Source organism: Neolamprologus multifasciatus, chromosome 14 (genome assembly GCF_963576455.1).
Source record: "Neolamprologus multifasciatus chromosome 14, fNeoMul1.2, whole genome shotgun sequence".
In the NCBI taxonomy this organism is placed as follows: domain Eukaryota; kingdom Metazoa; phylum Chordata; class Actinopteri; order Cichliformes; family Cichlidae; genus Neolamprologus; species Neolamprologus multifasciatus.
In genome coordinates, this window is record NC_140452.1 from 12088794 (window position 1) to 12115396 (window position 26603).

The following is a 26603-nucleotide window of genomic DNA, read 5'->3' on the forward strand; positions in this document are numbered from 1 at the left end:
GCTTGTTTGCTATTGGAATTGATGTTGAAATTGCTGCTCAAATAAACAAAGGAAATACTGATGGCTATCTTTCACTTTGGTATGTGGACCGCTAAACCCAAATGCTCATTTGCGCTATGTATGTCATTGCTCTCCTAGTTGATAAGCTCCATGAGCTCTTTGGCTGAATACAGCCTCCCTTCCATCCTACGCACTTTGTTTGACTGGTACAAACGACAAAATGGATTAGAAGAGGAGTTGCACGAGTACCGCCCAAGAGCCAACACCAAGTCCAAAAAGTGAGAACAATTACATTGATTTCTGCACGCAAGCATGAGTCACTTGTAGACAAAAGAAAGGTGAGGCTCAGGTGTGCTTTATGATTATAGCAAACATGTTTTCTCTTTAACAGTGACGAGCAACAGAGAGATTATCTACTTGAAAGGCGGGATTTGGCCATTGATTTCATCTTCTCTCTTGTACTTATAGAAGTTTTGAAACAGGTAAAGTGACTAAACTCTGTACTACACAAAATCTACTTATCTTATCGTATAATTTCATCAGGTTCCCTGATTTATTACTGCTGACAAAATAAACTTAATTTGGCAGACATCTTGAGATGATCATGTTTTCTATTGATTCTTAATCAGATGCCGCTCTACCCCACCCTTGACAGTTTGGTGAATGAAGTCATTAACTTAGCCTTTAAGCACTTTAGATACAAAGAGGGGTAAGATCTCACCTGTCCTTACAAAGTTTACTTTTCATTCAGTCTCTCTAAAATTTGCCGTTTTTGGTATAATGCATTGTTTTCCTGCAGGTATCATGGTCCGAACACTGGCAACATGCACACTGTAGCAGACCTCTATGCTGAAGTCATAGGAGTATTAGCCCAGTCCAAGTAAGGCACAAAAACAGAACAGTGATAATAATTCAGTACTATTGGCTGTGTTTTAACTTTTTTTCACTGTATGATAAATTACTACTCTCTGCTCTGTTGCTGTCATGCCACATCACATTAGCGTGTTACTGTTCCTAAGGCCTTCCTGCAAAACATTCCCTGGTTTAAGAGACTGGAACGTACTGTAGGGATGACATACTTCTGGAGCGATCCCCTTCACCCCAAACTAGGACTGGAAATGAATGTCTCTGTTTATTTTGAACTTTTGAGATCACCGAAGAAAGGAATAAGCCCTTAAAATAGAGATATTGCCGATGGGCATGCCACATAACCTTTTCTAAAGGACACTTATATGACATATTAGTGAGATATTTACTTTTCTAAAGATCAGGCAAAGGAAGAGGTAATGAATTTGGCTGTAAACTAAAATGAATCGTCTTCAGAAAGGTTGATGCAGTCTTCTTTTTTTTAAAAGGGTTGCTGATTTTGACTGTCGAAATAATACAGCATTTCTTCTCCCAGCTGTATTCACTGTCTTTCAAGTGCAGCTCTAGCCAACAGGGAAGAGGTTAAGAAATGCTCATATGAGCTCCCATGATGAATTATCATCTAAATTTAGACCAGCTGAAGAATCTCATCTCTGGTTCAATTTGGGCAAAGGATCAGGTGCTAGATGAGGAGTTCATCTGGGGGCACAGACTCACAGTCTGCATATAGAGGGTGAGATGAGGGGCTGATATTTTGGGAGGCGTGCATGCTGAATATTATCACTGTATTCTTTCTGAGTCACAACTCTGCTTCTTTATGGAAGTGCTGACTTGGGATTTGTCTGACTGAGCTGTGCAAGCATGTCTTAATATAGAGCCTCATTTAGCTATTTTTATTCTCAGGTTTCCTGCTGTGAAGAAGAAGTTTATGACTGAGCTAAAGGAGCTGCGGCAAAAAGAGCACAATCCTTATGTGGTCCAGAGTACCATTAGCCTCATCATGGGGGTCAAGTTCTTCCGAATTAAGATGTATCCCGTTGAGGATTTTGAAGCCTCTTTTCAGTTTATGCAGGTATAATAGCTTTAGTAACTGAATAATATTTCTGCCTCAATACATTATAAACTGAATATATATGAATATTGTACTTCTTCTGTACTCATCCCATCACTCATCTCTTCTATACTAATGTTTCTGTTGGGTAGAAACTATGAAGTAAATTCTGAGAACTGTTAAGATTTGATGTTTTACTTTAACTGTGCTTCATACTGGCTTTTTCATGCAGCTTACACTACTGAATGTAATGCAGATTCTAAGTCTGTAAGTTGCACAACAATTTTTTTTCTCTTTCACAGGAGTGTGCCCAGTATTTCCTGGAAGTCAAAGACAAGGACATTAAGCATGCTTTAGCTGGCCTCTTTGTTGAGATTCTGGTTCCCGTGGCAGCAGTGAGTTTCTTCCTCATCTGATTCTTGTGTGCAATACCCAGTTGTTATGTGTATTTCATTGTAGCACTGTATCTATAGTGTATAGTGAACACTGCATATCTTATGAAAGTACTATTTGCAGTATGTAAAAACCCAAATAAAGGTGATAGTTGCAAATTAGCAGTAACTTTAAACACACACAAAATAGCATTAGTTTTAAGCTCTGCATTGGAAATGTTTTACACTATATATAGAAGATCACTCAGGGGGAGACGTTTTTGTCTTTTTGTGCCATCCTGTGATGTGTAATCTTGTCTTAGGCTGTGAAGAACGAGGTGAACGTACCATGCCTGAGGAATTTTGTGGACAGCTTGTATGACACAACCCTGGACTTGTCCTCCAGGAAGAAGCACTCACTGGTTAGTTCAAAACAAAGTGACAGTGATTGTTGGGCCTGTCTCTTTTGTACATCTTCAGTTACATGCTCATATTCCCTAGATGCCTGTGAATTTTTTTTCAAGGTCACTTTTGTGTGTGTTTTTTAGTTTTTTAGTGTCTACAATAGAAAACATTTATGAGGGAAGACAGGCTGCTGTTTCATAGCATTAAAAAAACACATTAAAAGCACTGCAGTATGTGTAAGCATATTTAAAGTCTCTTCTCCTCTAAGTGTCTTCAATAAAACATTTCACCATGGTAGTTCACATGGATCTGGAAAGACAACAGCCCTTAGATTAGGTCTACTTTCTCCTGAGGCAACGATAATGGCTGAAATCTATATTTTATGAATGACGCACCATCAGCAAAAAACATTTTTTTAAAAAAGAGGGAACCACATTATGTATTCAAAAGAAAGCTTGTTTAAGATGCACTTATGCAAAGGTTGCTCAGAGATAATACATTATTCCACAAATTGACAACTTAATAGGCGAGTTTGAATATAATATGCAGAAAATCCCAGTGTTTTAGTTGTAAGTCAATAACTTACAAATAAAAAAAAGAGAGAATTTGTTGTAACAAGGCTGCACTTTGTGTCTTCTGTTCAGGCATTTTACCCTTTGGTGACGTGCCTGCTGTGTGTCAGCCAGAAACAGTTCTTCCTTAACAGATGGCACATCTTCCTTAACAACTGCCTCTCAAATCTGAAGGTAATGTAACTTAGTAACTAACAGTTGTAAAACTGCATTTGTTATTTAAAGGATGTGCGTCTCAGTCAGTCCAAATATTACAGCTTTAATTGTCAAAAATAATTGCGTGAACTACATTTTTTACTTGATATTGTGAGCAATTACACTGATTATTTTTCTTTAAGGTGGATCTATCATTGACTTCTTTGATCAACCTTATTTCATTACAGAGTAGAGACCCAAAAATGGCTCGTGTTGCACTGGAGTCCCTCTATAGACTGTTGTGGGTTTACATGATCAGAATCAAGTGTGAGAGCAACACTGCGACACAAGGGTAAAAATCCTTTATTGTTTGCATTTACATTTCTTTTCTTTTTAAGTGTCAGTAAATAACTGTTATCATAGAAATATCCTATTTTATATTTTATTACAAAACAAATTCTGAACATGATGATGTGGTGGATTTAGGGAAGATTAAAAAAATGTTTTTAAAAACATTTTGTGGGGGTTTTTATATTCTTAGATCTGATTTAGACAGATTTAGGCTCAAACCAATACAAGATTTCCAGTAACAGTTGCCTGCAGGGTTATCAGCTGTTTGCAGATGTTATTACGTACAAGCTAAAGCCCACTTGAGGAATTACAGATGGGTCCAGACAGATATTTGGGTGCTGATCAAGCCCAAAATAAACATATCTTAAAACGATCTGTCTAATTTGTTAAATGTTTGCACAAAGTCTTTTATTAACTTGCTTTCTTTGTCTCATTTCTCAGTCGACTCAACACCATTGTAACAACACTTTTCCCCAAAGGATCCCGCAGTGTGGTACCAAGAGACATGCCCCTCAATATCTTTGTGAAAATCATCCAGTTTATCGCCCAGGTAAATACACTTGTGTGCTGTACTGTATGACTGTTAGCAGATGCCATTCGTAATAGAATAATCAGGTTATTTATAACTGATTTGTATTTTATGTTTATTTTTCTGCAGGAAAGACTGGATTATGCCATGAAAGAGATTATCTTTGACCTTCTGTGTGTTGGGAAACCTGCAAAAGCCTTTAGTCTTAATCCTGAGGTACACGTTTGTATAGCAGTCAATTTCGTTTGTAAAGGTCCTGCAAGACTGGTAATGGGATGCTGGAAACTGATAACTAACAGGTGACCCTTCTTTCCTGTTTAGAGAATGAATATTGGTCTGAGAGCATTCCTGGTTGTAGCTGATAAACTGCAGCAGAAGGACGGTGAGCCTCCCATGCCTAACACTGGTTGCACTTTGCCCTCTGGGAACACACTCCGAGTAAAGAAGACATATCTGAGCAAGACATTAACAGATGAAGAGGCCAAAGTCATTGGTGAGAGAGGCAGACCGTGGTCACGAATTCTGAAAATGTCATGCTTCTGCATTTTAAATTATAGGAATTCAATTAAAAATATTCCAGTGAGCTAAAGTAGTTCAATAGTTTTTCCTCTGTCATGTTCCCAGGTATGTCTCAGTATTATTTTCACGTCCGAAAGGCTATTGACAACATTCTCAGACACCTGGACAAGGAGGTGGGCCGATGCATGATGATGACCAATGCTCAGATGTTGAACAAAGAGCCTGAGGACATGATCACGTAAGTTTGCACACATACCAGCTGACAAAACATTTAAAGGAAAGTCCAGAATGACTGGACTGGACTGGACTCATCATTAACTTAACGCTCTTGTTCTCAATACTTGATCAATTTACACTTTGACACAGAAAACAAGACTTTCTAACATAACTGAAATGCGACCTTTTCAGAGGTGAGAGAAAACCTAAGATCGACTTGTTCAGGACATGTGTCGCTGCCATTCCTCGCATCCTGCCTGATGGGATGTCTAAGCCAGAACTCATAGACCTCCTGTCTCGGTGAGTAACCTGATATGAAACAGTACATAGAAGACCTGTCATTCTTCTGCATAAAAGTTATACTTCATTATTTTTGTTTGGTTAATTTTGTCTTTGTCAGACTGACAATCCACATGGATGATGAGCTTCGACTCATAGCACAGAATTCCTTGCAAAGTCTGCTGCTGGATTTCTCCGACTGGCGTGATGACGTCCTGTTTGGATTTACCAACTTCCTGTTGCGTGAGGTCCAAGACACCCACCAGGGATTGTTAGATACATCCCTTAAATTACTGCTGCAGCTCCTCACTCAGTGGAAACTCACCCTGGCTGCACCAGGAAAGACGTCTGACACCTCTAAAATGCACACTGCTGAGGTATACACAGTTGTCTTTTACTAACTGCCCATTTTAGAAATAGAAATAAACTAGTTTAATATTGTGATATTACTCCTGGGTAATCAGCTTTTCTTTATTTTATCACAGCTGCTGCAGAGCAGCTCGAGTCTCAAGACGCCTTCAGAACGAGGTCCACACTCCACTGTGCTGCATGCTGTGGAGGGACTAGCGGTCGTCCTGCTCTGCTCCTGCCAGCTGAGCACCCGCAGACTCGCCATTGCTATCCTCAAAGAGATACGCAGTCTGTTCGTGACTATCGGACAGTGTGAGGTAAAACACAGAAGGAACGCTGAGGAGACATGATATAAGAAAGATATTTTATGTACAGGTTAAAAATGTATGCTTTGCCAACTATAGGATGATGATAAACCAATGATAGAGATCATGGATCAGCTCAGCCCCAGTATATTGGATAGCTTTGTCAACGCTGCAGTCTCTGACACAGTAAGTTGTTTGTACCTCCAGTTTGTGGCTCCGCTCCAAATTAAACCTCGAGATGTTTCTGTTTATTTGCTTCATGTTTCATTTTCCTAATATTTGTCTTTCGTCACTGTGTTCATTTCACATGGCTCGACTTACAGAGATGAGTTTTCAGGGACAACCTCACGCTGTATGGAGAAGATGATAGGATCTGTGAACTTAAAGCTCCAGCAACACTGGCAGTATAAAAAAAACACATTTATTGGCTAACTGTAATGAAAGGAAAGTCAGGCAGACCTTTCAGGATTGAGGGAATTTTTTCATCATTGGGTAGGGCAAAACTTGGTTGCACTTTTTCAGCTTAATGCTGTGGAAGTTACCACCTTCCTTTTCCACTGAGCACTCATGTTGCCAGGGACAATGAGTCGCCGTAAAACATGTGATCCAGTTCATTCTTGTTGGTGCCCCATTGTCAGATGTGTGAATGTATATAATTGGTTGTTTAGTATTTTTTCTACTCTTACCCAGGCGACTTGAAAATGCTGTTTGTAATATGTTTTATGATGATCCCGATGAAAGCCACAAACCGAAGTGTTGGTGGAGCTTTAGTTTCTATCTGACTGACATAAAAATATAAAAACAAGATTTTTAACCCCATGTAAAATCTGGTTTAGAAAATAATCTTCTAAGTAAGCAGAAAACAGAAGCCAGGTTCATTAATTATCATGTAAAATTAAATAAACAGCTGAGCAGCTTCTGGCCAGCTGTCATTTCAGCTATAAACATTTTTCTGAGTATAATGAGAGTGGCATGCAACATATGCAACATAAAAAAAAGCTTTTCTAAATATAGTATGTATTTGTCTTGTTGTCCTAATTACTGCCTTATTCACATTGTAATAAATTAGTTTTACACATCGGTCGACAGTCAGAAAGAAGCAGTGCTTTAAGATATATTTCAGGCATGTCCCTGACCTCTGACCCTGCTCTGTCACCTGCTTATTTGCAGGTCACCCTGCCAGCTGGTCACCACGTGGACCTGCAGTGGCTCGTGGAGTGGAATGCATTGCTTGTCAACAGTCATTATGATATTAGGAGCCCCTCACATGTGTGGATCTTTGCTCAGTCTGTCAAGGACCCCTGGGTGCTGTGCATATACAGCCTCCTCCGACAGGACAACCTTCCCAAGCACTGCCCCACAGCTCTCAGCTACGCCTGGCCTTATGCCTTCACTCGGATGCAGATGCTCATGCCCCTGGTAGACCCAAAGTAAGTGCCCTTTCAGACTACAGTGTGGTCAGGAGGGAACATGAAACACTTCTGTATTTTTATTTTCTGCACATCCCTATTTAGTCTTCCTTTTTCTGTTTCTGCCACCATATTCCAGTTCTTCATTGAGCTTAAAGTCAAAATTCCCCACTAAAAGAATGTGAGATTATAAAGGATCTAATAATATTTCCTTTTTACCTTACCAGTAATCCAGTGTACGCAAAGAAGACCAGTACCTCTGGCAGTGGGGATAACTATGTAACCCTATGGAGAAACTACCTGATCCTTTGCTTTGGAGTGGCCAAGCCCAGTATCATGAGCCCCGGCCATCTGAGAGCATCGACACCTGAGATCACAGCTCCTACACCTGACAGCAGTGTCAACCTCGATAACAAGGTACTTGCCTCCCTGTCCTCTGGCCTTATTAATTCCCTCTGCGCTTTGTCTCTCCATGATCAGGTGTTCATACTGAGCTTGTTGACTTTAAAACTCAAAGCATCAAATTACAGCAGCTATTTCACATGAATAGAGCATGAAGTCAATGTGTTCTTAAGTGTACAGACACTTATATCAATGCAGCTCTAAGTAATTAGTGGTCGTGGCAGATTTTATGTGTCTGACTGAGCAGTCGGTGTTTGATGTTTCAGGTTATCGGGAGCCCATCTGTGGCTTGGCTTCTGAAGCAGTTGGTTCCACTGATGAGGGCAGAGAGCATCGAGTTGACAGAGTCATTAGTTCTGGGCTTTGGTCGCACCAATTTTCTCGTCTTCAGGTATATCAAAGATCTATATATTAGGTGCTGAACATTTACTGCTTAAGTAAGCAAACAAACTTTCCTTTTTTTTTTCCTGTGATGCTTTTTTTTGGGATTTTTTTTCATGGATTAAATATTGCCACAAAACATCTTCAGTTCTGTTTTGTCTTTTTTTTTTTTTAATTAACCTGTGAAAAACTGAGAGTGCAATCTAATATTGTTTCCATAATTAAAGGCAGTGCATTTGTGTGGCTTTTAAAGTGCAGATGAGCAGAGAATTAGAGTTGAATAATACTTTGATGCCTCACTTCTAAATTGTTTCCTAGAGGTCAGATTTAATAGCTTTTTTTAATTGTTTTTGAAAAATGTCATTCTGCAGTTTAATTTTTGCTACTGTACTTCATTTTGTATTTTACATTTATATCACGAGTTTATGTTTTTACTGCACACAGAGAGCTTGTGGAGGAGCTGCATCCCCTTATGAAAGAGGCATTAGAGAGAAGACCTGAGGTATATATGACTCAATTAATAATATATGCAAAATATGCACAATCAGAGAGGATTTATAGCTATGTTAGACTATAATGTAGCATTTGCTAAAGAGTTCATATAGTTTAGAACATTTTATTTTTACAGACAATCTGGTTGTAAAGATGTTCTTATTATGTTTTACAGAACAAGAAGCGACGTGAACGACGAGACCTGCTGAGACTTCAGCTGCTGAGGATATTTGAGCTCCTGGCTGATGCTGGTGTCATCAGTGATAGGTTAGTGTGATAGTATCAGTTGACACTGTTAGCCCAAAAAAAGACTGAAATGCAAAAATGTACTTAATTAAAGAGAAGGCTCCCCCAGATTCGTGCAAGTGAGTTTTCGATACAAATAATTGCCATTAGTGCTACAGTTGATAGGTATTTAAACAGAAGTGAATATGTCATTATTGCATAATATTTTCTTGGTGATGTCTCTGAATCGGGTGTCTCTGTGGGGGTTTTTTTTCATGCCACAGTACAAATGGAGCATTGGAACGTGACACACTCGCCCTGGGGGCTCTCTTCCTGGAATATGTGGATCTGACCCGGATGCTTCTGGAAGCTGAGAATGATAAAGATGCAGAGATCCTTAAGGACATCCGAGCTCACTTCAGTGCCATGGTGGCCAACCTCATCCAATGCGTACCAGGTACTACTGCAACTAGCTTAAATTTAAAGTCCTTTCTTGTCAGACCAGTCACTGCCCTATAGGTCAGACTGATAAATTACTTAGCAGAGAATATGAAAGTTCTGTATTCCTTTTTATGAGTACCTGGTGCAACAGGTCCATCTGTCCATTTGCGAATACTGAATTGTATAATAGGTTTCCATTAGGCTGCCATTAGAACACTGCATGAAAGACCAGAGTCTTGACATTGATCTTGATTTGGATGTAGCCCAAGGGGAGTGGATCCAAGAATAGTTCTACTTAAAGACAGTGCAGGAAAGGGCAGGTGATGACTCATGAGTTGCCAAGCATTCACAAGTCCCCACTGAATGGCTAATAATCTGTCAGGGGACATCAAGAACCTATTATCGGATTGGGGATATGCACTTTTATTTAGTTGTGATGGGCTTAAGATGCCGGGATAATTTTTGCTGGCTCTAGACTTTTTTAATAAGCAAACCTATAACAAGCTCTTTCATCCCCTCCACCCCCACCTCCAACCCAGTGCACCACAGACGCTTCCTGTTTCCACAGCAGAGCCTGCGGCATCACCTCTTCATCCTCTTCAGCCAGTGGGCTGGGCCTTTCAGCATCATGTTCACTCCTCTGGATCGCTACAGCGACAGAAACCATCAGATCACAAGATATCAGTATTGTGCCCTAAAGGTAATCATAATTAGACTCTAAGTAAATGACTAAGTCACAAATTCAGAATAAGTAAGAAGAATCTGATTGTTTAATATTCAGCTGTGTTGAATGACCACATTGGGATTAAATGTTATGTCGCATTTCAAAAAAAAAAAGAAAAAGAAAGAGCTGTTGGTGGAACAGTGGCAGAGTGAATAGGGTTGTCTTGTCTTGGTTGTTTAAACCATTAACATGTGAGCATTCTTGGCTTATGTTCTTACAGGCTATGTCTGCTGTGCTGTGCTGTGGGCCTGTGTTTGATAACGTTGGCCTCTCTCCAGACGGATACCTCTACAAGTGGCTGGATAATATACTAGCCTGCCAGGATCAGCGGGTCTGTAGCCAATACTTTACCACTGTGGTGCATTTAAACAAGGAGCTGACCCAGGAAGCCCCTCGGATAGCTTTCTGCAGCTTGCTTTATAAAAAGCCAGCACTAGTGCTTGCCAACTGCTCAGCATTATCTTGCTGGAGAAGGGCAGTTTTCTTTCAGGATAAACTGATTTTGACGTTATTCCCATTTATGATACAAGATAAAGCACCTGCATGTTTATTTTAGATATTTTTCCTTTCCTTCCTTCCAATTTATTATGTGGTTTGAGGAGTTGCATTAACTGGTCATTTATCAACTTCATTGTAGAGCTCCTAGAACCATGTTACACTGAGACCTTAAATCATTTACTGATGACTGATACAAAGTGCGGAGTACAGGGGAGGGGAAAAAAGAAGAAATTAAATTTAAAAAAGTCTGTGTTGGTGTTTGCTCCTGGCTCAGGTCCATCAGCTTGGCTGTGAAGTTGTCATCTTGTTGCTGGAACTCAATGTTGACCAGGTCAACCTATTCAACTGGGCTGTGGATCGTTGCTACACAGGCTCAAAGCAGGTCGCCTCGGGGTGCTTCAAAGCCATCGCTACAGTCTGTGGCAGCAGGTACAAAATCTCAGATGAATTTTTGCATTTTCAGTGATTTTTTTTGTTGGGTCTTCATTAGTTTATATGTATAGGTTTTTGAAGTGCATTTACTTATTTGGACTAATTTGGACTGACACTGAATTCTCTCATTTAGCATTACGGTCCATTTTAGTAAGTAAATTAGCCAAAGTCTCAAACTAACAACTCACTATTGCACTGAAATTCTTCACTTGCTTTATCTCAGAAATTGAAACATGCATGAAATGATGTATTTGATATCACTGTGTTGTTCATACAACATTATTGTCAGAGTTGCTCCAGGACTATCGTTCATCTTTATCTTCTTCTTTGTCTTCTTCTGCTACAATCTAAACACTTAAACTACTCAATTAAGTATCGAGAAAGGATTATAGTATAGGTGAAAAATAGGCTGTTTCACAAACATCATATGTTGGTACTTTTTTTGGGCAATACTAACGCTTGTTTACTGCACAACACACCCATTTTGCATATGTTCTGAAACAGTTATAGTATTTTACAGAGTTTTAAAGGGCATATGTGGGTTAAGTATTAAGTATTTCCTATTTTTCCAGTCGATTAAAACAACATGCTTAGTAAGTTGTGTTGCTAAAACAGCAATAATTACATTTTAGGAACAACACCATAATGTGGATGTTAAATCTTGCAACATGAGCCTCTTACTTTGATAACACTAAATAAGTGATTCATACTCTTTTTTCTCTGTTTCTTCACAAGCAAAACCTACCCAAGTGACATAGTAACGCTGCTAAATCTGGTGCTCTTTAAGGCGTCAGACACCAACAGAGAAATCTATGAGATTTCAATGCAGCTAATGCAGGTGAGAAACCTCAGTTTGCTGAGCTCTTTTATGCAGTTTTCTGTGGTTCCAGCTTAAAGGACACATTCTCCCCCTTCCATTTAACAGATTCTTGAAGCTAAGTTGTTTGCATACTCTAAGAAGATTGCAGAGCAGAAGCCAAACAGTATCCTCTATGGCACACATGGTCCACTGCCACCTTTGTACAGTGTTTCCCTACCTCAGCTCTCCAGCCAGCTGGCAAAGATGTACCCTGAGCTCACACTTCCTCTATTCTCAGGTAGATGTTGATGCTTGTAATAGTAATGTAGTTTACTGTATTTCAGCTTTTCACAGGCTTGTCATCTTCTCTCGGTTTCTCTCTAAATACTACTGGCTCATCCCCCAGAGAAGCAGACCTCTTTTTATGGACACTTCTGCTAACCACAGACACACAGAGAGCCTAACTTGACTTAGGGGCAACCCCTGTTTAAGTTTAATGCATATGCGGATTAGGATCAAACTGCCAATTATGGTGAAACTGAATGTACAGCATGTGTTTGAGTTTCCTATAAAATGAAAAAACCACAGTAACCACTGTATTGCCTTCCTTCTGCTTGTTCCAGAGGTTAGCCAGAGGTTCCCCACCACTCATACCAATGGGAGGCAGATCATGCTAACCTACCTCCTGCCCTGGCTTGGTAACATAGAGCTGGTTGATAGTGGCCTGCTGCTCCCAATGTTCTCACCATGCTCCTCAAGTTACAACTCTTCTAGCCAATTAACCAGCACAGGTTCATCACACCCACTAAAAGGCACTGGCTGGGGCTCCTTACAAGCTACATCTATGGTTCTCAATAATCTCATGTTTATGACCGCCAAGGTAACCGCATGCTTGGGAAATATGATTTTATCAAAAGAGGCGTAGATAATCTGAGATAAATGTAGCTGACATGGAATATGTTCTTTTTTTAACCCCCTGCCTTCCCAGTATGGAGATGATCTACCTGGACCAGAAATGGAAAATGCCTGGAATGCTTTAATCAGCAATGACAAATGGAGCAACAATCTGAGAACCACACTGCAGTTTCTCATCAGCTTGTGTGGTGTCAGCAGTGACACTGCCCTTCTCCCATATGTAAGATATCAAGCCCTGTTTGTAATGTTATGTAACTTTGTTTTTTGGGGGCGGTTTTGTATCCTTACAGTTTCTCACAGAAATGTGTTGGTGTATTTATTCAGATCAAGAAGGTGGTGATCTATCTGTGCCGAAACAACACAATCCAAACCATGGAGGAACTGATATTTGAGTTACAGCAGACTGATCCTGTGAATCCTGTGGTGCAACACTGTGATAGCCCTCCTTTTTATCGATTTACAGCCACAAGCAAGGCTTCTGCAGCAGCTTCAGGTATATCTTTTGAAAAGGCTTGTACATATATATTTTTTGTTTTTTGTAAACCACCATTAAAATTCCCTTCTGGGAAAGATCCAAATTGTGCATGTGAAGCAGTGTTGGAGTTTAGCCTCACTTGATTTCTGATTCATTTCTAGGCACCACATCAAGCAGCAATACTGTTGTTGCAGGCCAAGAAAGCTTCACTGATTCAGATGATACCAAGACTTTAAAGGAGAATGAGGAGAGGTGCAGTGGGCAAAAATGTCTTTAATTGTGTGATTGATTTGACACAGTGTAATCAACACCCTACCCTATTATCAAAAAATCTTTTTCTGTGACTTCAGGCTTACTCATATAATACGAGCACATAATCGTCTGGAATCACGCTACAGCAACAGCTCGGGAGGATCTTATGATGAAGATAAGAGTGAGTATTTTTCTGTACCAAGCACCTGAGAAAGAAAATGTGGTTGTAATGGTTTTGATGAGTATAGAATATACAGCCTGGTTGGAGGGTACATTGGTAATCAGCCATGTGCCAGTGATAATTTATGAGCAGTGCAAAGTGGCCTGGGGCTTTTTAAGAGACTCTGTGAGAATTGGCACTAAAATACAAGGAGTTGAGCCTAGGGCCCCCACACTGCTGCTAGTGACCCAAAAACAGCTTTGTTAAACCCTCTTAGCCTGAAATGGTTCTGGAGAGAAATGTGGCTAAACATAATCTGACAATTATTAAAAGAATCCTGGAAATTAGTCATAACAACTATATTTCAAAACTGAAGTTCTTTTTTGTGTATTTACATCATGAGTTTATTATCTAATGTTTTGCTAGTGTGAACAATGGGCTCTTAAACCATACAGGTGAACCTTTGCCACCCTATGCTGACTGGCTTGTGGCTGTTATTGAGACCAACCAGCCCCATCCTCTGCCCATGCCTCTGACTGGAGGATGTTGGGCTCCACTAGTGGACTTTTTACCAGAGACCATTACTCCCAGGGGACCACTGCACAGGTTAGCTGCTATAACCTGCTATGTTGTTTCTAAATGAATTTACTGTAATAGTATTCATCTGTATCCACCATACAACAGTTTTCATTTAAATCTATCTTAAGAAATTGATTTTCTTAGGATATGAAATGGTGTTTCACTCAGAGGATTAATAGTGTGAATGTTTGCTTGTTATAGGTGTAACATAGCGGTCATCTTCATGACAGAGATGGTTGTGGACCACAGTGTGACCGAGGATTGGACCATGCACCTGCCTTTGCTGCTACATTCACTGTTTTTGGGTAAATTCACTGTACAATCAGTCTTCTCTTTAACAGCTGTAGAATAATGATTACATATCTAATGATGCACTGTAGAGTTGAGTGAAAAGTGCAACTCAGAGAGAATCCCTAATGTTCTCTCTGTAATATTGTAAGGTTTTGATCTTACTGTGCTACTTTGTCCCAGATGACCATAAGGAGTAGCTGAAATTTAAATTGAATTGACCGTAAAATAGACTTTTTTGTCCAATTATGTTGTTTTTATTAGGCATGGATCACTTTCGCCCAGAGGTGTTTGAACACAGTAAACGACTTCTTCTCCACCTGCTCATCGCATTGTCATGCGAGAACAACTTCCACACTATTGCAGCGGTCTTATTGCAGACACGTGAGATCAATGGTACCAAGACCCTCACCTGCAAACCAAGCATTCAGATGGAGTACTTGCCTTCAGGTAAGCATCTGCCCTTTTCAACTATAACTACATTCACTCTTCACTGAATGGTTAAAGTAGACCTAGATGAGGTTGACTGAGCAGCTGGCCCTTTGACATGCGGATCTTGTCTTTGGCTAATATAAACTCGAACATTAGGAAGGAATGGCTAGCATTCCTTTCAGACAATAGATAAGGTTCTTATCTTGAGAGAAAATATTTGGATGCTGTGCCAAAAGCAATATGGAGCCCAGAGCACATCAAAGGTCTTGATTAAAGCATTCCATTCTGCTATTTTTATCCACTTTCCCAAATTGGGGCCATCTGCTAAAGCTTGCATGGCTGGCTTTAGCTCCTCTCTTAGCTGATAAAATGTTTTGCAAATGTCTTCACATTTTGAAAGTATTTGTTGTCCATTTGACCATATGAAAAAAGAAAATGTATATCCAATAAAAATGTATTTTATTAGCAATAAAAAAAAATGCTATAACAATAGTTTAAAAGTAAAAGTAAACATGTTTTATACAACTTTCTTTTACATGCGTGTTACGTTAATGTGTAATATGTGGTTTCTTACACAAAGGTTTGGCTTTTTGTTTATAACAAAAGAGTGGTTAGCTTTGCAGCAATAATAATAGGAACTACTGGATCTACATCCATGAAAATGTTTTAGCACAAGTCATGTGCTCACTACAGCATCTCTTCTTCTTGCACTGGCTAAATCCATCTGTAGCTTAAAGTTGCAGTTAGGTATATGAAATCAAACATTCATAAACTATATACCACTGTAACTTGTTTGTAATCACACACCTGTTCCTGTGATGTGTTCAGGAGGTTTTGACTTCCTGCGGGAGTGTCAGGCATCTCCCGGGCCAGACTCGGGTTTGAGTTCTTCATCTACGTCATCCAGTTTAAGTTTGGGGGGCAGCAGCAGCAACCTGCCAGAGATTTCACAGGAGGTGGAAGAGCTGGTGGCCTCCAATAAAATGAATGACAAAACCAACAAGCTAATTGAGTTTTTAACCACAAGGTATGGACACAGATTTGTAATTCTTCCGTTAGAGTCACTCAGCAAATGCATGAGTTTTTAGACTGTAGTTTTGCAAACAGAAAAAAAATGTATGGCTGCATGTATTAAAATATTGCTAGTTATGGGCTTGATATGGTGATAAACTTCTTTTATTTCTGGTTTTTGGTTCCCACCTAGTGGTCCTGCTGGATAATGCAATTTCTTATAAGCATAGCTTAGATCTGAGATTTAAATATGACTGGCATTTCCCACGATTAATTGAACACACTGTAAATTTAAATTAAAACTGTCATCTTACAAAACTAATTAAAAAAATATTTAGGATTGTATTAATTGGCAGGCACCTTATGCTGGACTTGGCACTGTTTTTTTTTTTAAATATTATGTTTATTGACTTTTATATTACAGAACAAGCAAAGAATAATAGTACAGTTAACATGAGATTTATATTAAAGAACATAGTCCCCAAAATAAATAAATATAAATTAAAAGAAACAATAATAATAATAATAAAAATAAATAAATAATAAAATAAAACAAAACCGATGCACAGCATGGATAAAACAAACAAAGCAAGATGCAAACGAAAAATAAAAACAACAAAAAAACAACAAAAAAGAAACCACACACACACAAAGAAACCCAAAACTCAGCACCAAGTATCACTTTCTAAATTAATTCCCTTCATAATGTCTCAGAAACTCAGTTAAAGGTAACCATATTTCTTCAAAATCTACTCCCTTTCCTCTGACAATATAAGTAAGTCGTTCCAACACAATACATGATGCCATCTCCTTCACCCACATATGACTTGAGGGTACATCCACTTTCTTCCAATACAAAGATATTAAGCGCCTAGCTTGCATGAGGCCAAAGTCAATTAGTTTTTGCTGTCTGGTGCTGGACTTGGCACTGTTAATTTGAATGATTCAGAATATAGTTTGTTTTCACTAACTAAAAATGATTGTTTTATAGAGCATATGGACCGCTGTGGTGCCATGAAGACATTTCACCAAAGAACCAAATTTCAAAAAGCACTGGGCAGCTGACGAATTTTCTGCGATATGTGGTATCTGTGTTCAAAGAGTCCAAGTCAGGTAATTCTGTATGCCCGTAACAGTAATTCTTTCATTATCTTTAACTTGATTATCTCTTAAACATTATGCATAACTGAATGACTTTCATTTACACATTTCTGTCTGTGTATTTGTCAGATTTCCATCTGGAACAGCAGCTTAGCGACATAGCGCTGCAGACAGCCTTGTGTAGCTCATCGCGTCACTACGCTGGCCGCTCCTTTCAGGTGTTTCGAGCCCTTCGCCAGCCAATATCTGCCCACGCTGTGTCTGACCTTCTCTCAAGGCTGGTGGAAGTCATCGGTGAACACGGAGAAGAAGTGCAGGTCAGAGCGCCGTGTGTATACTTGAATGGTGCCAGTTTTTATGTGGGGATTTCTTGTTTGCATCATTTATGGTGTCAAATGTTGGTCATCCGTGTAGAAAATTATGCTATTGTATGTTAAATTATTAAATTGTATTATAAAAACACACTCTAAAAATCTATGTGTGTCTTTTTTTTCTGCCAGGGCTATGTGATGGAAATATTACTCACGCTGGAGTCAGTGGTGGATAACTTGGCTGAGTGTCTCAAAAACAGTGATCTCATGGCTATTTTGACAAGGTTTGTGTCTCCTCTACATGAATTTATGTTCAAAGATGGTATTTCTGCCCAAATATGTAGTGACTTTAAATTATTTCTCCATACTATCATTACAGAGCCTCATCCCCAGAATTCCTCACCAGTTTCAAGCTGCTATCTAACAGGAAGAGCACAGGGCAGCTCAATCTTAGGAAAGAAGAAAGGAGCAGACATCAAAGGAGCTCCTCTGTTCCCAAGAAGTTTGGAGAGGCAGACCGGTGGTCTGATCCACCACGCAGTGCCACACTGGACCGTATCCAAGCCTCTGAACAGCAAGCTCTGTTAGCTAAGGTTCGCAGCTCATCGTCATCTAGAGACAGTGTGACTGACCCAACAAGCATCAACCACCCCAGCAACCTGCTAGCCACCATCTTCTGGGTGGCAGTGTCACTGATGGAGTCAGACTTTGAGTTTGAGTATCAGATGTCTTTAAGACTGTTGAATAAGCTGCTGGCCAACATGTCACTGGACAAACAGGAAAACAGAGAGAAGCTGGAGAAACTGCATAATCAGCTAAAATGGAGCACTTTCACTGGGCTGCAGCAGCTTCTTTTAAAGGGTTTCACCTCCATGTCTACAACCGATCTCACGCTTCATCTCTTATGCCAACTGACTCCTGTGTCGCGAGTACCTGTTGTGGACACGTCACAAGCCATAGGTATAATGTAGGAATCAATAAATAAGTGGTTTTAAAAGTAAACAGTGGACGGATAAACTTTACATTTATATATTTATATTTTTTGTACTTGTACAAAGACACATGCTTTGTGGCTTTTTTCCAAAATTGTATATTAATGTCATTTGTTTTGTTTTTTGGGGGTGTTTTTTGTCCATTAGGTTTTCCTTTGAATGTTCTCTGCCTGCTCCCTCATCTGGTACAGAACTTTGATGGCCCCACACAGTTCTGTCAGGAGGTTGCTGAGAGGATAGCACAGGTTTGCCATTTTTATCCCTTTTTTCATTTCACTAATTTCCCATCTTAAACTAACACACCTTTGTGTGTGCAGGTATGCCTTGAGGAGAACAACGCCAAGCTTTCCAACCTTGCTCATGTCATGGCTCTGTATAAAACACACTCCTACACACGAGACTGCTTCTCTTGGGTCAATGTGGTGTGTCGATATCTTCACGAAGCTTTCTCGGATATCACCCTGAGTCTGGTCACTTATATGGCAGAGGTGTGTACAGCTGAAAGGTGCTAAGTCGCAATTACAGTGTGTTAAAAGTACTATGTGAAGTGAGTTTTCTCTTTTCTTTTCTTTTGTTGTTGTAATAGCTGTTGGAGAAAGGTCTCCCAAGTATGCAGCAGACCCTTTTGCAAATTATCTACAGCCTCCTGAGCCACATGGACTTGAGTGTAATTCAAGCCAAACCCTTCAACATAGAGGTGCTCAAGACAATAGAGAAATTTGTCCAGGTGAGTTAAAATATTAACAAAACTATTGGTCCTTTTTTATCGGGACTGTATTAGTTTGAATACGCAGTGACTTTATGTGCCATCGAACATATTTTAAAAATAGAATAAGTTGACAATTTTGTAGAAACTCACTAACATATACTTTGCATGCGCATGTGCTCAGTTCAAATCTTTAGCTGAGAGCTCTGCGTAAGAGTCTTGTATTCCTTGCTCTTTTTCTTAGTGCTCATGTGAAAAAAAAGGAAAAAGCTGTCTTATGTCAGCGCTGTAAATTTGTGGACACACCCAATCTATAAACAGTCTGCTGTTCTGCTATGGGCCAGGCCTCTGCTTATTCTCATATGGCATCCATTTCCCTTTAGTACCTCTGTAACTATAAATAAAACTACATGAAAACTGTGTTTTTACATCTTGTGTTGCTCTTTGTCTGCACATACAGGTGACGTTGTGTGTGTTTCTGTTTTTGCTGTAGACTGTTCATTGGAGAGAAGCACAGAATATACTCAAGCTGGTGGTTTCTCGATCGGCCAGTTTGGCACAGCCTTCATTTCCACAAAGTGACCTCTCCTATGAGGACATCAGCCGTGTCTGGGACCGCTCTTCCAAGGCCTTGCCTGGGAAAACGCTGGATTTCCACTTTGACATATCTCAGGTTAGAGGCCATTTCTCTGACTTTCTTTTCACTGTGTGAAAGTCCTTGTTGTTCTCGTGAAAAGAAAGGTTAATCCTTGAAATGTATGCTCGCCCCTGTATATTTCCCTCTATTTTCCAGGGTGTGGTACTTGTTGAGGTTGTGTGGAATCTTTTAAAGGTCTTTGGGAGGAAACATTTCTTCCCCTTCCTTAATGGTGATATTTCTTTTCGACCAAACCCTGTGAGATTAGCTTGAAAGCGTGAAAGGTAAACACAATTAGTCAAGCAGTGCAGAGCTGGAAAGCGATGTAAAAGATACAAGCAGAGCGGCGTATGTGTGGGAACCGAACAGGGAGCTGTTTGTGTAGTTCATGAATGGCAGGAAATGATGTCAGCTTTTTGCTGCCGTCTTTGTATGTGAGTCAGGGAGTTGTAGTGAGCAGCCAACAGGGTGGCTTTAAACTTTAGACATACTGGGCACACCAGTGATAGTTGTTATGATATTCAGACATTTTAAGATTGAGTATAAAACCGAGAAAGTTGATGTTTTTGTTTTGGGGTTTTTTCTTGAATGTCAAGTGGAATAAAAGCTGTGACCACTTGTAAAAAAGCAATCAGCCTATCTTGACGTATTGATTGCTTTACAGTCATTTTGGAAGCGTGAGCCTAGACGAAGCAGGAGCTGTCAAGGAGCCTGAGTAATGGATTGACTAAGCAGAGAAAGACTTTCTCTTCTTCCTGCTATTGCTCATTTTAATTTTGTCCTCACAATTGTTTGTTTGTGTCCATTCTTTCAGACGCCAGTGATTGGTCGTCGTTTTGATGATCTCCGACGCACTCCAGGCCAGGATGTGAAGAGCATGACGACAGCAGTGACCCACAGCACCTCCTCTACCTCCTCTGGATCCACTTTAAACAACGTGTTGGTGCCAGTCAGCTGGAAAAGGCCTCAATCTTCTCAGGTGAAAACTTATTCCCAAGGGGTCAAAGTGTAAAACTGTTAGGATTTGACAAATGAAGACATTGCATGTAATTGTATTTCATTAAGACAAGCACAGTGCAGGATGTATTTGATGCTCATGCTGTGTTTGAGACGTCTTCATCCTGTTTATTCCCAAAATTTAAATCCCATTGTATATCCAAATAAGGGAAAATGCATGTTGATGCCAGGCAAATATGAGACTAAATTTTAAAATGGTAAGATACTCAAACAGATGCAACAGTTCACAAAAAACTATAATGTGGATCAAATTAAAGGGATTTATTCACAATATTTGCATGTTCTCTTTCCCTCTGCAGAAAAGAACACGGGAAAAACTGGTGAATGTGTTGTCTCTGCTGGGACAAGAAGTGGGGCTCACAAAAAATCCTTCAGTAAGATATACTTTATATTGTCCGTTGGGAAATTCAGCACTCTGAACTTAACCTTAAGATCGTTTTTTTAATCATGGATTTTTTTTTAAAAAATAACAATTTTGCCTTTTTTTTGTTTTTCTTTGTTCGTTGTTCGGTATAGGTGATCTTCTCAAGTTGTGGGGAGCTGGATCTTATGGAGCACCAGCCTAGCCAGGTATCCTCTGATGACGGGACTCGGGAACCAGAAAACACGGATGACACCACCTCAGAGCAGCAGTTCAGAGTGTTTAGAGACTTTGATTTCCTGGATGTTGAGCTTGAGGATGGAGAGGTGAGTCATGGGACTCTTGGTAGAATAATTACTTATACTTTAGATGTTAAAGTAGATGTAAAACAAGAGCAGTAAGAAAACCTTATAAAGACTGTAATGAGAACTTTCCGCTGAGGAGCAGTACTGTGTTGGGTCAAGTCTGCCTGCTCTGTGTAACAGGGTTTCTTTTTGTGTTTTTTTTTTCTATCTGTGCTATCTAGGAGCTACAGGTAAGTTTAGTTGTGTTACATTTTTCTTTGTTGTGTTCTATGAATGACAATTTGCTTGTGCAGATATTTTAGTCGACTGATGGCAAAGAGTAGAAAGTGTGCATGCATGTTGTGTTAGTTACAAAACTAATTCTGCAATGTCCCTGTATTAGAGAGTAGAGTATTGGAAACACAGCATGTTATTCTTAGTTCTCTCACCAGGCTTATCATCATGGTCTAGTAGTTGCTATTGAAATATAGGATATCTTAAAGCCCGTTTTACCAGATTTACCAGTACTTGATCTCACACTGGCAATCAGCCAGTGGTTTCAATTAAGTGGTTATGTGACTGTGGTTATCAACTCAATAACTCAAACCAGGCCTTTCCAGTCTAGCTACAAGCTTGTTCACACAAAAGGGATGGTGTTGGCAGCATCTGACTAATCAGAAACATTGACAGGTCTATTAGCAGAAGAGCAACAAGAAGGAAAGACAAAACTGTGATATTAGGAAAATACGGAGAGGTCAATTGCAGTTCAGGCTGAAACAACAGGCCTGCTGCAGACATATTGGTAATGTGAGTGTGTGTGAAAGGAACCGTGCGCTTTGTACAAACACATTTTAAGTGCTTCAGTCAGTAAGCCCGGAAAAGATTTTTAATGTTAAAGTCTTGACTATGTGAAGTCAGGAAGCAAAGCTGGCACTATGTAAGTTGACAGACTTATCAAGCTGTACCATTAAGTGACAGAAAAAACTGATGGGTTTTAATTGTTATTCCATAAGTTATCATAATGTTTATTAATATTTTTTTTATTATATGATTGACATAAAGTGAATACATTTAATCATAATTTTCTATAGTTATATGGCTATCTGGTCAACATCATATGATTTTCTAAAGTAAGCCACAGTTGTTCATATCATGGAGTGTTGGCTCCATCTAGAGACTCAGTGGAAGAAATTCTGCTCAGGTTTAACCCTCCATCACACTGAAATCCAAACAGTAAATTACCTTTACTAATTGTAAACATTTAAACTGTATTATTTGCCAAGGATGTAAGTAAAAGCTGTTGTTACTTGTTGAGACTCTGAAATGTACTTAGTGTGGTTTTTAGGCTTCACTAACACCATATTTTCAGGAAACTCGACCGAAAAAACCTAAATGATTAATATGGGCAAGAAATGTCAAAGTCAGAGCCTTTACTGTGACAGGTTTTAAACTAATCGTAGTTGGATATGCTTGTTTTGTCTGTTGATGTGGAGCTTTGGTGCAATGTGAGAGTTGGCTAGCATCCATGGAGTCACGCTTGAAAATCACTCTGTATTCTTTTTAAAAAGACCAAAGCAATTAAAGCCTGTTAATATTTGAATTGTGACCATGTTAAGGAGGGCTTACTGCATTGAGCACCGCTGTTCCTTCCTTTTTTAGCTTTGAAGGGAAAAAACTCTCCCATAAACTGTCCCCTCCCAGAACCAGCACTGCATGGTTGTGTAAATGTTGGTGTGAAGTATGTTTATGAAGTTTGTGTTGAAGAAAAGATTATGCTGTGCTACTTGGTACTCGGTATCTAACAGATCTTTACTGTTGCAGGGAGAGACTATGGACAACTTCAACTGGGGTGTGCGTAGACGCTCTATGGACAGTCTGGACCGAAATGACCTGCAGCCTTTGGAGGAAAGTCAGATGTCCAGCAGCATGCCCAGCCTCAGCAAGCTCGCTCATGAAGATTCAGACGAGTCATCTGAGGAGGATTCCCTCACCACCAGCCAGACACTCTCCCACTCACAGCTTGTAAGTTAATTCATTTGTGTTATAATAATTGAAAATCACAATGAAGGTAAAACCTCAAATAACAGTTAAAACCAACTGTAACAAGTAAAAGGGATTTCAAGGACAAACTCTTTATAGCTTAACAATTCAAGAGTTTTTTTTCTATTGTGCCACTCTCTGTGCCAAGTTGTATAGGGTTTAAAAAATGTCTTTCTCTCTCAGATTAAGACTTTTCCTCTAGTGTCAAGCTTAGGGCCAGATTTTCAAGTCTGAAAATATAATGGGCCTTTCTGTCACATTCTGTCTTGTTCCATTATCTTTCTGTTATTCCATGACAGAAAGAGCCATTCAGCATTAACTAAAGGTTGCTAAAGTTGCCGTAGCAGACTGATCCTGTGGGTCAACACAGCCGTCATCTTCACCTCTTGCTTTTGAGTTTTCAGAAACTCCACTACTGTCGGTGATACAGTTTCAGAGGATTTTGTTGTTTTTAGTTCAGTGTCCGTTTTTTTTAAAGATTCTATTAAATGTTTCTTTGTCTCTTTTTCAGACTGTCAGCCTCTCTCCAACTGCAGAGATGAGTAGCATTGACTCTCCCTCTCCCTTCTGCGATACCACTTCAGCAGATTCGACTCCTCTGAGCACCAAAAATCCAAGTTTCGAGGTCCAACAACCAGAGGACTCGAAGCAGCGGGTGAATAAGGGCTTCAGAGTGTCTGAGATTCTGGGAACTACTAATTCCTATCGTAGTTCTATAATGGAGTTCTTTACTAATTTTGCTAAATAGGAGCTGTTCTGTTTTCTCGTGTATTGAATGTTAAATGTGCTTTGGGTTATTTTGCAACACTGTGACTTTTTTACATTTCCTTTCTTTAGAGTAGAGCATGAGTGACCTTTTCTTGATATTTCAGTAGTTGCATGCAAAATCATAAAAAAACAACTAAAATTGACAAGCAGGTGATCTAAAGCTTTGGGCTCTGGGCTATTTCTTGTCTAACTTTAATTGTGGCAGTTTGTCTGGGGATGTGAGGGGTTGTAGCCAGCAGTAGAAACAAAAAACATTTCTTTCTTTCCGTATCTGTCTATTTAAGGCAATGTGTATACCTATTGCTTCTGTGTGGGTGGCTGTAAGCAAGACTAAAATCTCTCGGCATGTGGAAGGTCAGAAAAGGTTTACACATTGCCTGTTTCAATCTCTGAGTGTGCAGAGCCACGATGCTGGCTAAGGTCAAATCTTTTATCCATTTAATTGGCATAATTTTTGCACACTAAATTGACTAAATAAAAGAAAACACCACAAGGAGTGTCCATAGGGTCCCATGGCAAGGTTAGTGTTACTGTTTAATAACTAAAAATAACAGAGGGAATACATTTCATGCATGCTGCTTCAGTATTTGTTTTGTAATTAATTACATTAATATTTCCAGTTGTCAACTGTCTCTTCTGCTTTCTTTCAGCATGAGATGTCACAAGAAGATGATGACAGCATTGTCCATGAGGATGACATTTCTCTTTCCATCACTGAGCTGCCCCCTGAGTATCACTGTGGTGACAGTTTGACAATGGATATAACTAACAATGATTACAAAGGAGAACTAGATCTTGAAGGCTGCTTACCAAGGTACCTATTGCAACATTTAAATATTTAGCTATAAATAAAGTGTCATGAAAAATGCACTTCTCCTAAGATGTGGTCATATCCATTCAGTCTTGCTGAGGAAGAGCGAGATGACGTGCCGGAGTCGCATTCTTCACCACCACCGTCACCTTTCTTCTCCGCCATCCTTGCGGCTTTCCAGCCAAATGTGTGCGATGATGCAGAAGAGGCTTGGCGAAGCCACATCAACCAGCTTGTGTCTGACTCAGATGGGTCCTGTGCCGTCTACACTTTTCATGTGTTTTCCTCACTTTTTCAGGTATTATAGCTTGACCCTGTAGCCAGCCTAATCCCAAAAGACATCAGCGCTACGTGTAGTATGAGATGTCAAATTGTATAATTAAACCAAAAGGTTAACAGGATTAGCTGTAAGGCAAACTGACCTTTCAGAAAAGGACTGCTTAATTGAAAATTTAGGTCACTCCGTAGATGCTCTCAGCTTGAAAATCTCCTGTGATTCATTAACCGGTTGTTGTTCACTTCACTGACCAAAGCCGACAGGGCAACATTTCAGAAAAATTGAACTAATGAAGGATGTACTAGTGCCTTAAATTATGTCGGCGGGATTCTGGTGGTGTTACAGACAGCATGTTTTTTATGTTTTGCAGAATATCCAAACCAAATTTTGTTCTTTGACATGTGATGCCGTCAGTTACCTTGGTGATGGCCTGAGAGGACTAGGATCAAAGTTTTTGAGGTCTTCTCAGATGCTGACATCATGTTCAGAGTGCCCAACACTTTTTATTGATGCAGACACAGTAAGTTGCCTGACATTTAGCCACCTCCAGTGTATTTCAACAAATTTAATGACAAATTGGTATTTTTCCAGATCATGTCTTATGGACTCCTTGAAAAGATGAAATTTAGTGTGTTGGAACTTCAAGAATATTTTGATACTTACAACAACAGAAAGGAGGCAGTTCTCACAGTAAGTGGTTCTTATCGTGTGCTTGTCACTCTAGATGTCACCTGTATGTTGTTGCTGAATTATTTAAATTGAACTCTGTTTTACACAGTGGTTGAGCAACTGTAAAGCTGCTTTTCCCAAGAGTGCTGGGGGTTCGGTGATAACGTGTCAACCACTGGAGCATGAGGAAAAGGTAATAATAATTATTATAAATATATTTATTTGAGCATCTCATGCTATCATATCAACAGTGGGATAAAGTAAAGCAGTGGGTTAGTATTTACTTTGGCTTAGATACTGCATTAAGCCAGTGTTCAACCAAAATAATTGTTGATTATGTACATATAACGAAAACTGAACTGAACATATGAAGGATTCCATTTCATCTGATCTTTCATACTGTACTTTCTGCATTGGGATTACTGTGTGATACTGTAGCTCTGTGAGTGTTACCTCTAATTCTCTTGCACTGTATAAAGTTTTTGACAAACTTAAGTTGATGCACGTCACGTTTAATATTTCTTATCCAGTGTGCATTGTGTTAATTTTCAGTTCTTCTGGGCATGGGAGTGAGCTCTCTTATGTTGCAATTTAATCAGGCTTCATAACTGAAGAAAGTTAACAGCAAAATAGAAAGTTTTGCTGTTAAAATGTATGAGTTTGTCACTTAGGTGAGTGCTGATTAACATGCAGAACATGCTTGGCTTTTCTTTTTCTTTTTTAAAAACATGTTTTTATTTATTTGTTTTTGTATTTAATAGTT

At 39.5% G+C, this 26603-nt stretch overlaps 1 protein-coding gene across 8 annotated transcripts in view; it reads left to right on the top strand.

The window, feature by feature from the left end:
• The window catches only part of frya (furry homolog a (Drosophila)), a 46890-nt gene that overhangs the window by 17951 nt on the left and 2336 nt on the right, over positions 1 to 26603 (top strand). For 6 of the 8 annotated variants that reach the window (XM_085131430.1, XM_085131426.1, XM_085131427.1 and 3 more), the window contains exons 4-58: positions 139 to 278; positions 392 to 482; positions 630 to 709; positions 800 to 880; positions 1771 to 1939; positions 2221 to 2313; positions 2613 to 2711; positions 3339 to 3440; positions 3650 to 3753; positions 4194 to 4302; positions 4411 to 4497; positions 4603 to 4774; positions 4906 to 5038; positions 5209 to 5316; positions 5417 to 5672; positions 5781 to 5963; positions 6051 to 6137; positions 7122 to 7381; positions 7588 to 7777; positions 8029 to 8153; positions 8588 to 8645; positions 8811 to 8902; positions 9145 to 9317; positions 9841 to 10001; positions 10246 to 10356; positions 10798 to 10952; positions 11691 to 11793; positions 11881 to 12052; positions 12378 to 12634; positions 12743 to 12889; positions 12994 to 13162; positions 13306 to 13396; positions 13495 to 13577; positions 14012 to 14162; positions 14337 to 14440; positions 14688 to 14873; positions 15684 to 15882; positions 16858 to 16979; positions 17097 to 17284; positions 17468 to 17562; positions 17658 to 18238; positions 18418 to 18515; positions 18588 to 18758; positions 18857 to 18997; positions 19470 to 19649; positions 20428 to 20592; positions 20930 to 21004; positions 21147 to 21317; positions 23097 to 23297; positions 23827 to 23970; positions 24734 to 24897; positions 24985 to 25192; positions 25542 to 25691; positions 25763 to 25861; positions 25950 to 26033. In XM_085131430.1, the coding sequence (XP_084987556.1) occupies positions 139 to 278; positions 392 to 482; positions 630 to 709; positions 800 to 880; positions 1771 to 1939; positions 2221 to 2313; positions 2613 to 2711; positions 3339 to 3440; positions 3650 to 3753; positions 4194 to 4302; positions 4411 to 4497; positions 4603 to 4774; positions 4906 to 5038; positions 5209 to 5316; positions 5417 to 5672; positions 5781 to 5963; positions 6051 to 6137; positions 7122 to 7381; positions 7588 to 7777; positions 8029 to 8153; positions 8588 to 8645; positions 8811 to 8902; positions 9145 to 9317; positions 9841 to 10001; positions 10246 to 10356; positions 10798 to 10952; positions 11691 to 11793; positions 11881 to 12052; positions 12378 to 12634; positions 12743 to 12889; positions 12994 to 13162; positions 13306 to 13396; positions 13495 to 13577; positions 14012 to 14162; positions 14337 to 14440; positions 14688 to 14873; positions 15684 to 15882; positions 16858 to 16979; positions 17097 to 17284; positions 17468 to 17562; positions 17658 to 18238; positions 18418 to 18515; positions 18588 to 18758; positions 18857 to 18997; positions 19470 to 19649; positions 20428 to 20592; positions 20930 to 21004; positions 21147 to 21317; positions 23097 to 23297; positions 23827 to 23970; positions 24734 to 24897; positions 24985 to 25192; positions 25542 to 25691; positions 25763 to 25861; positions 25950 to 26033 (8118 nt within the window). The other 2 variants (XM_085131431.1, XM_085131432.1) reach the window with 2 other exon arrangements.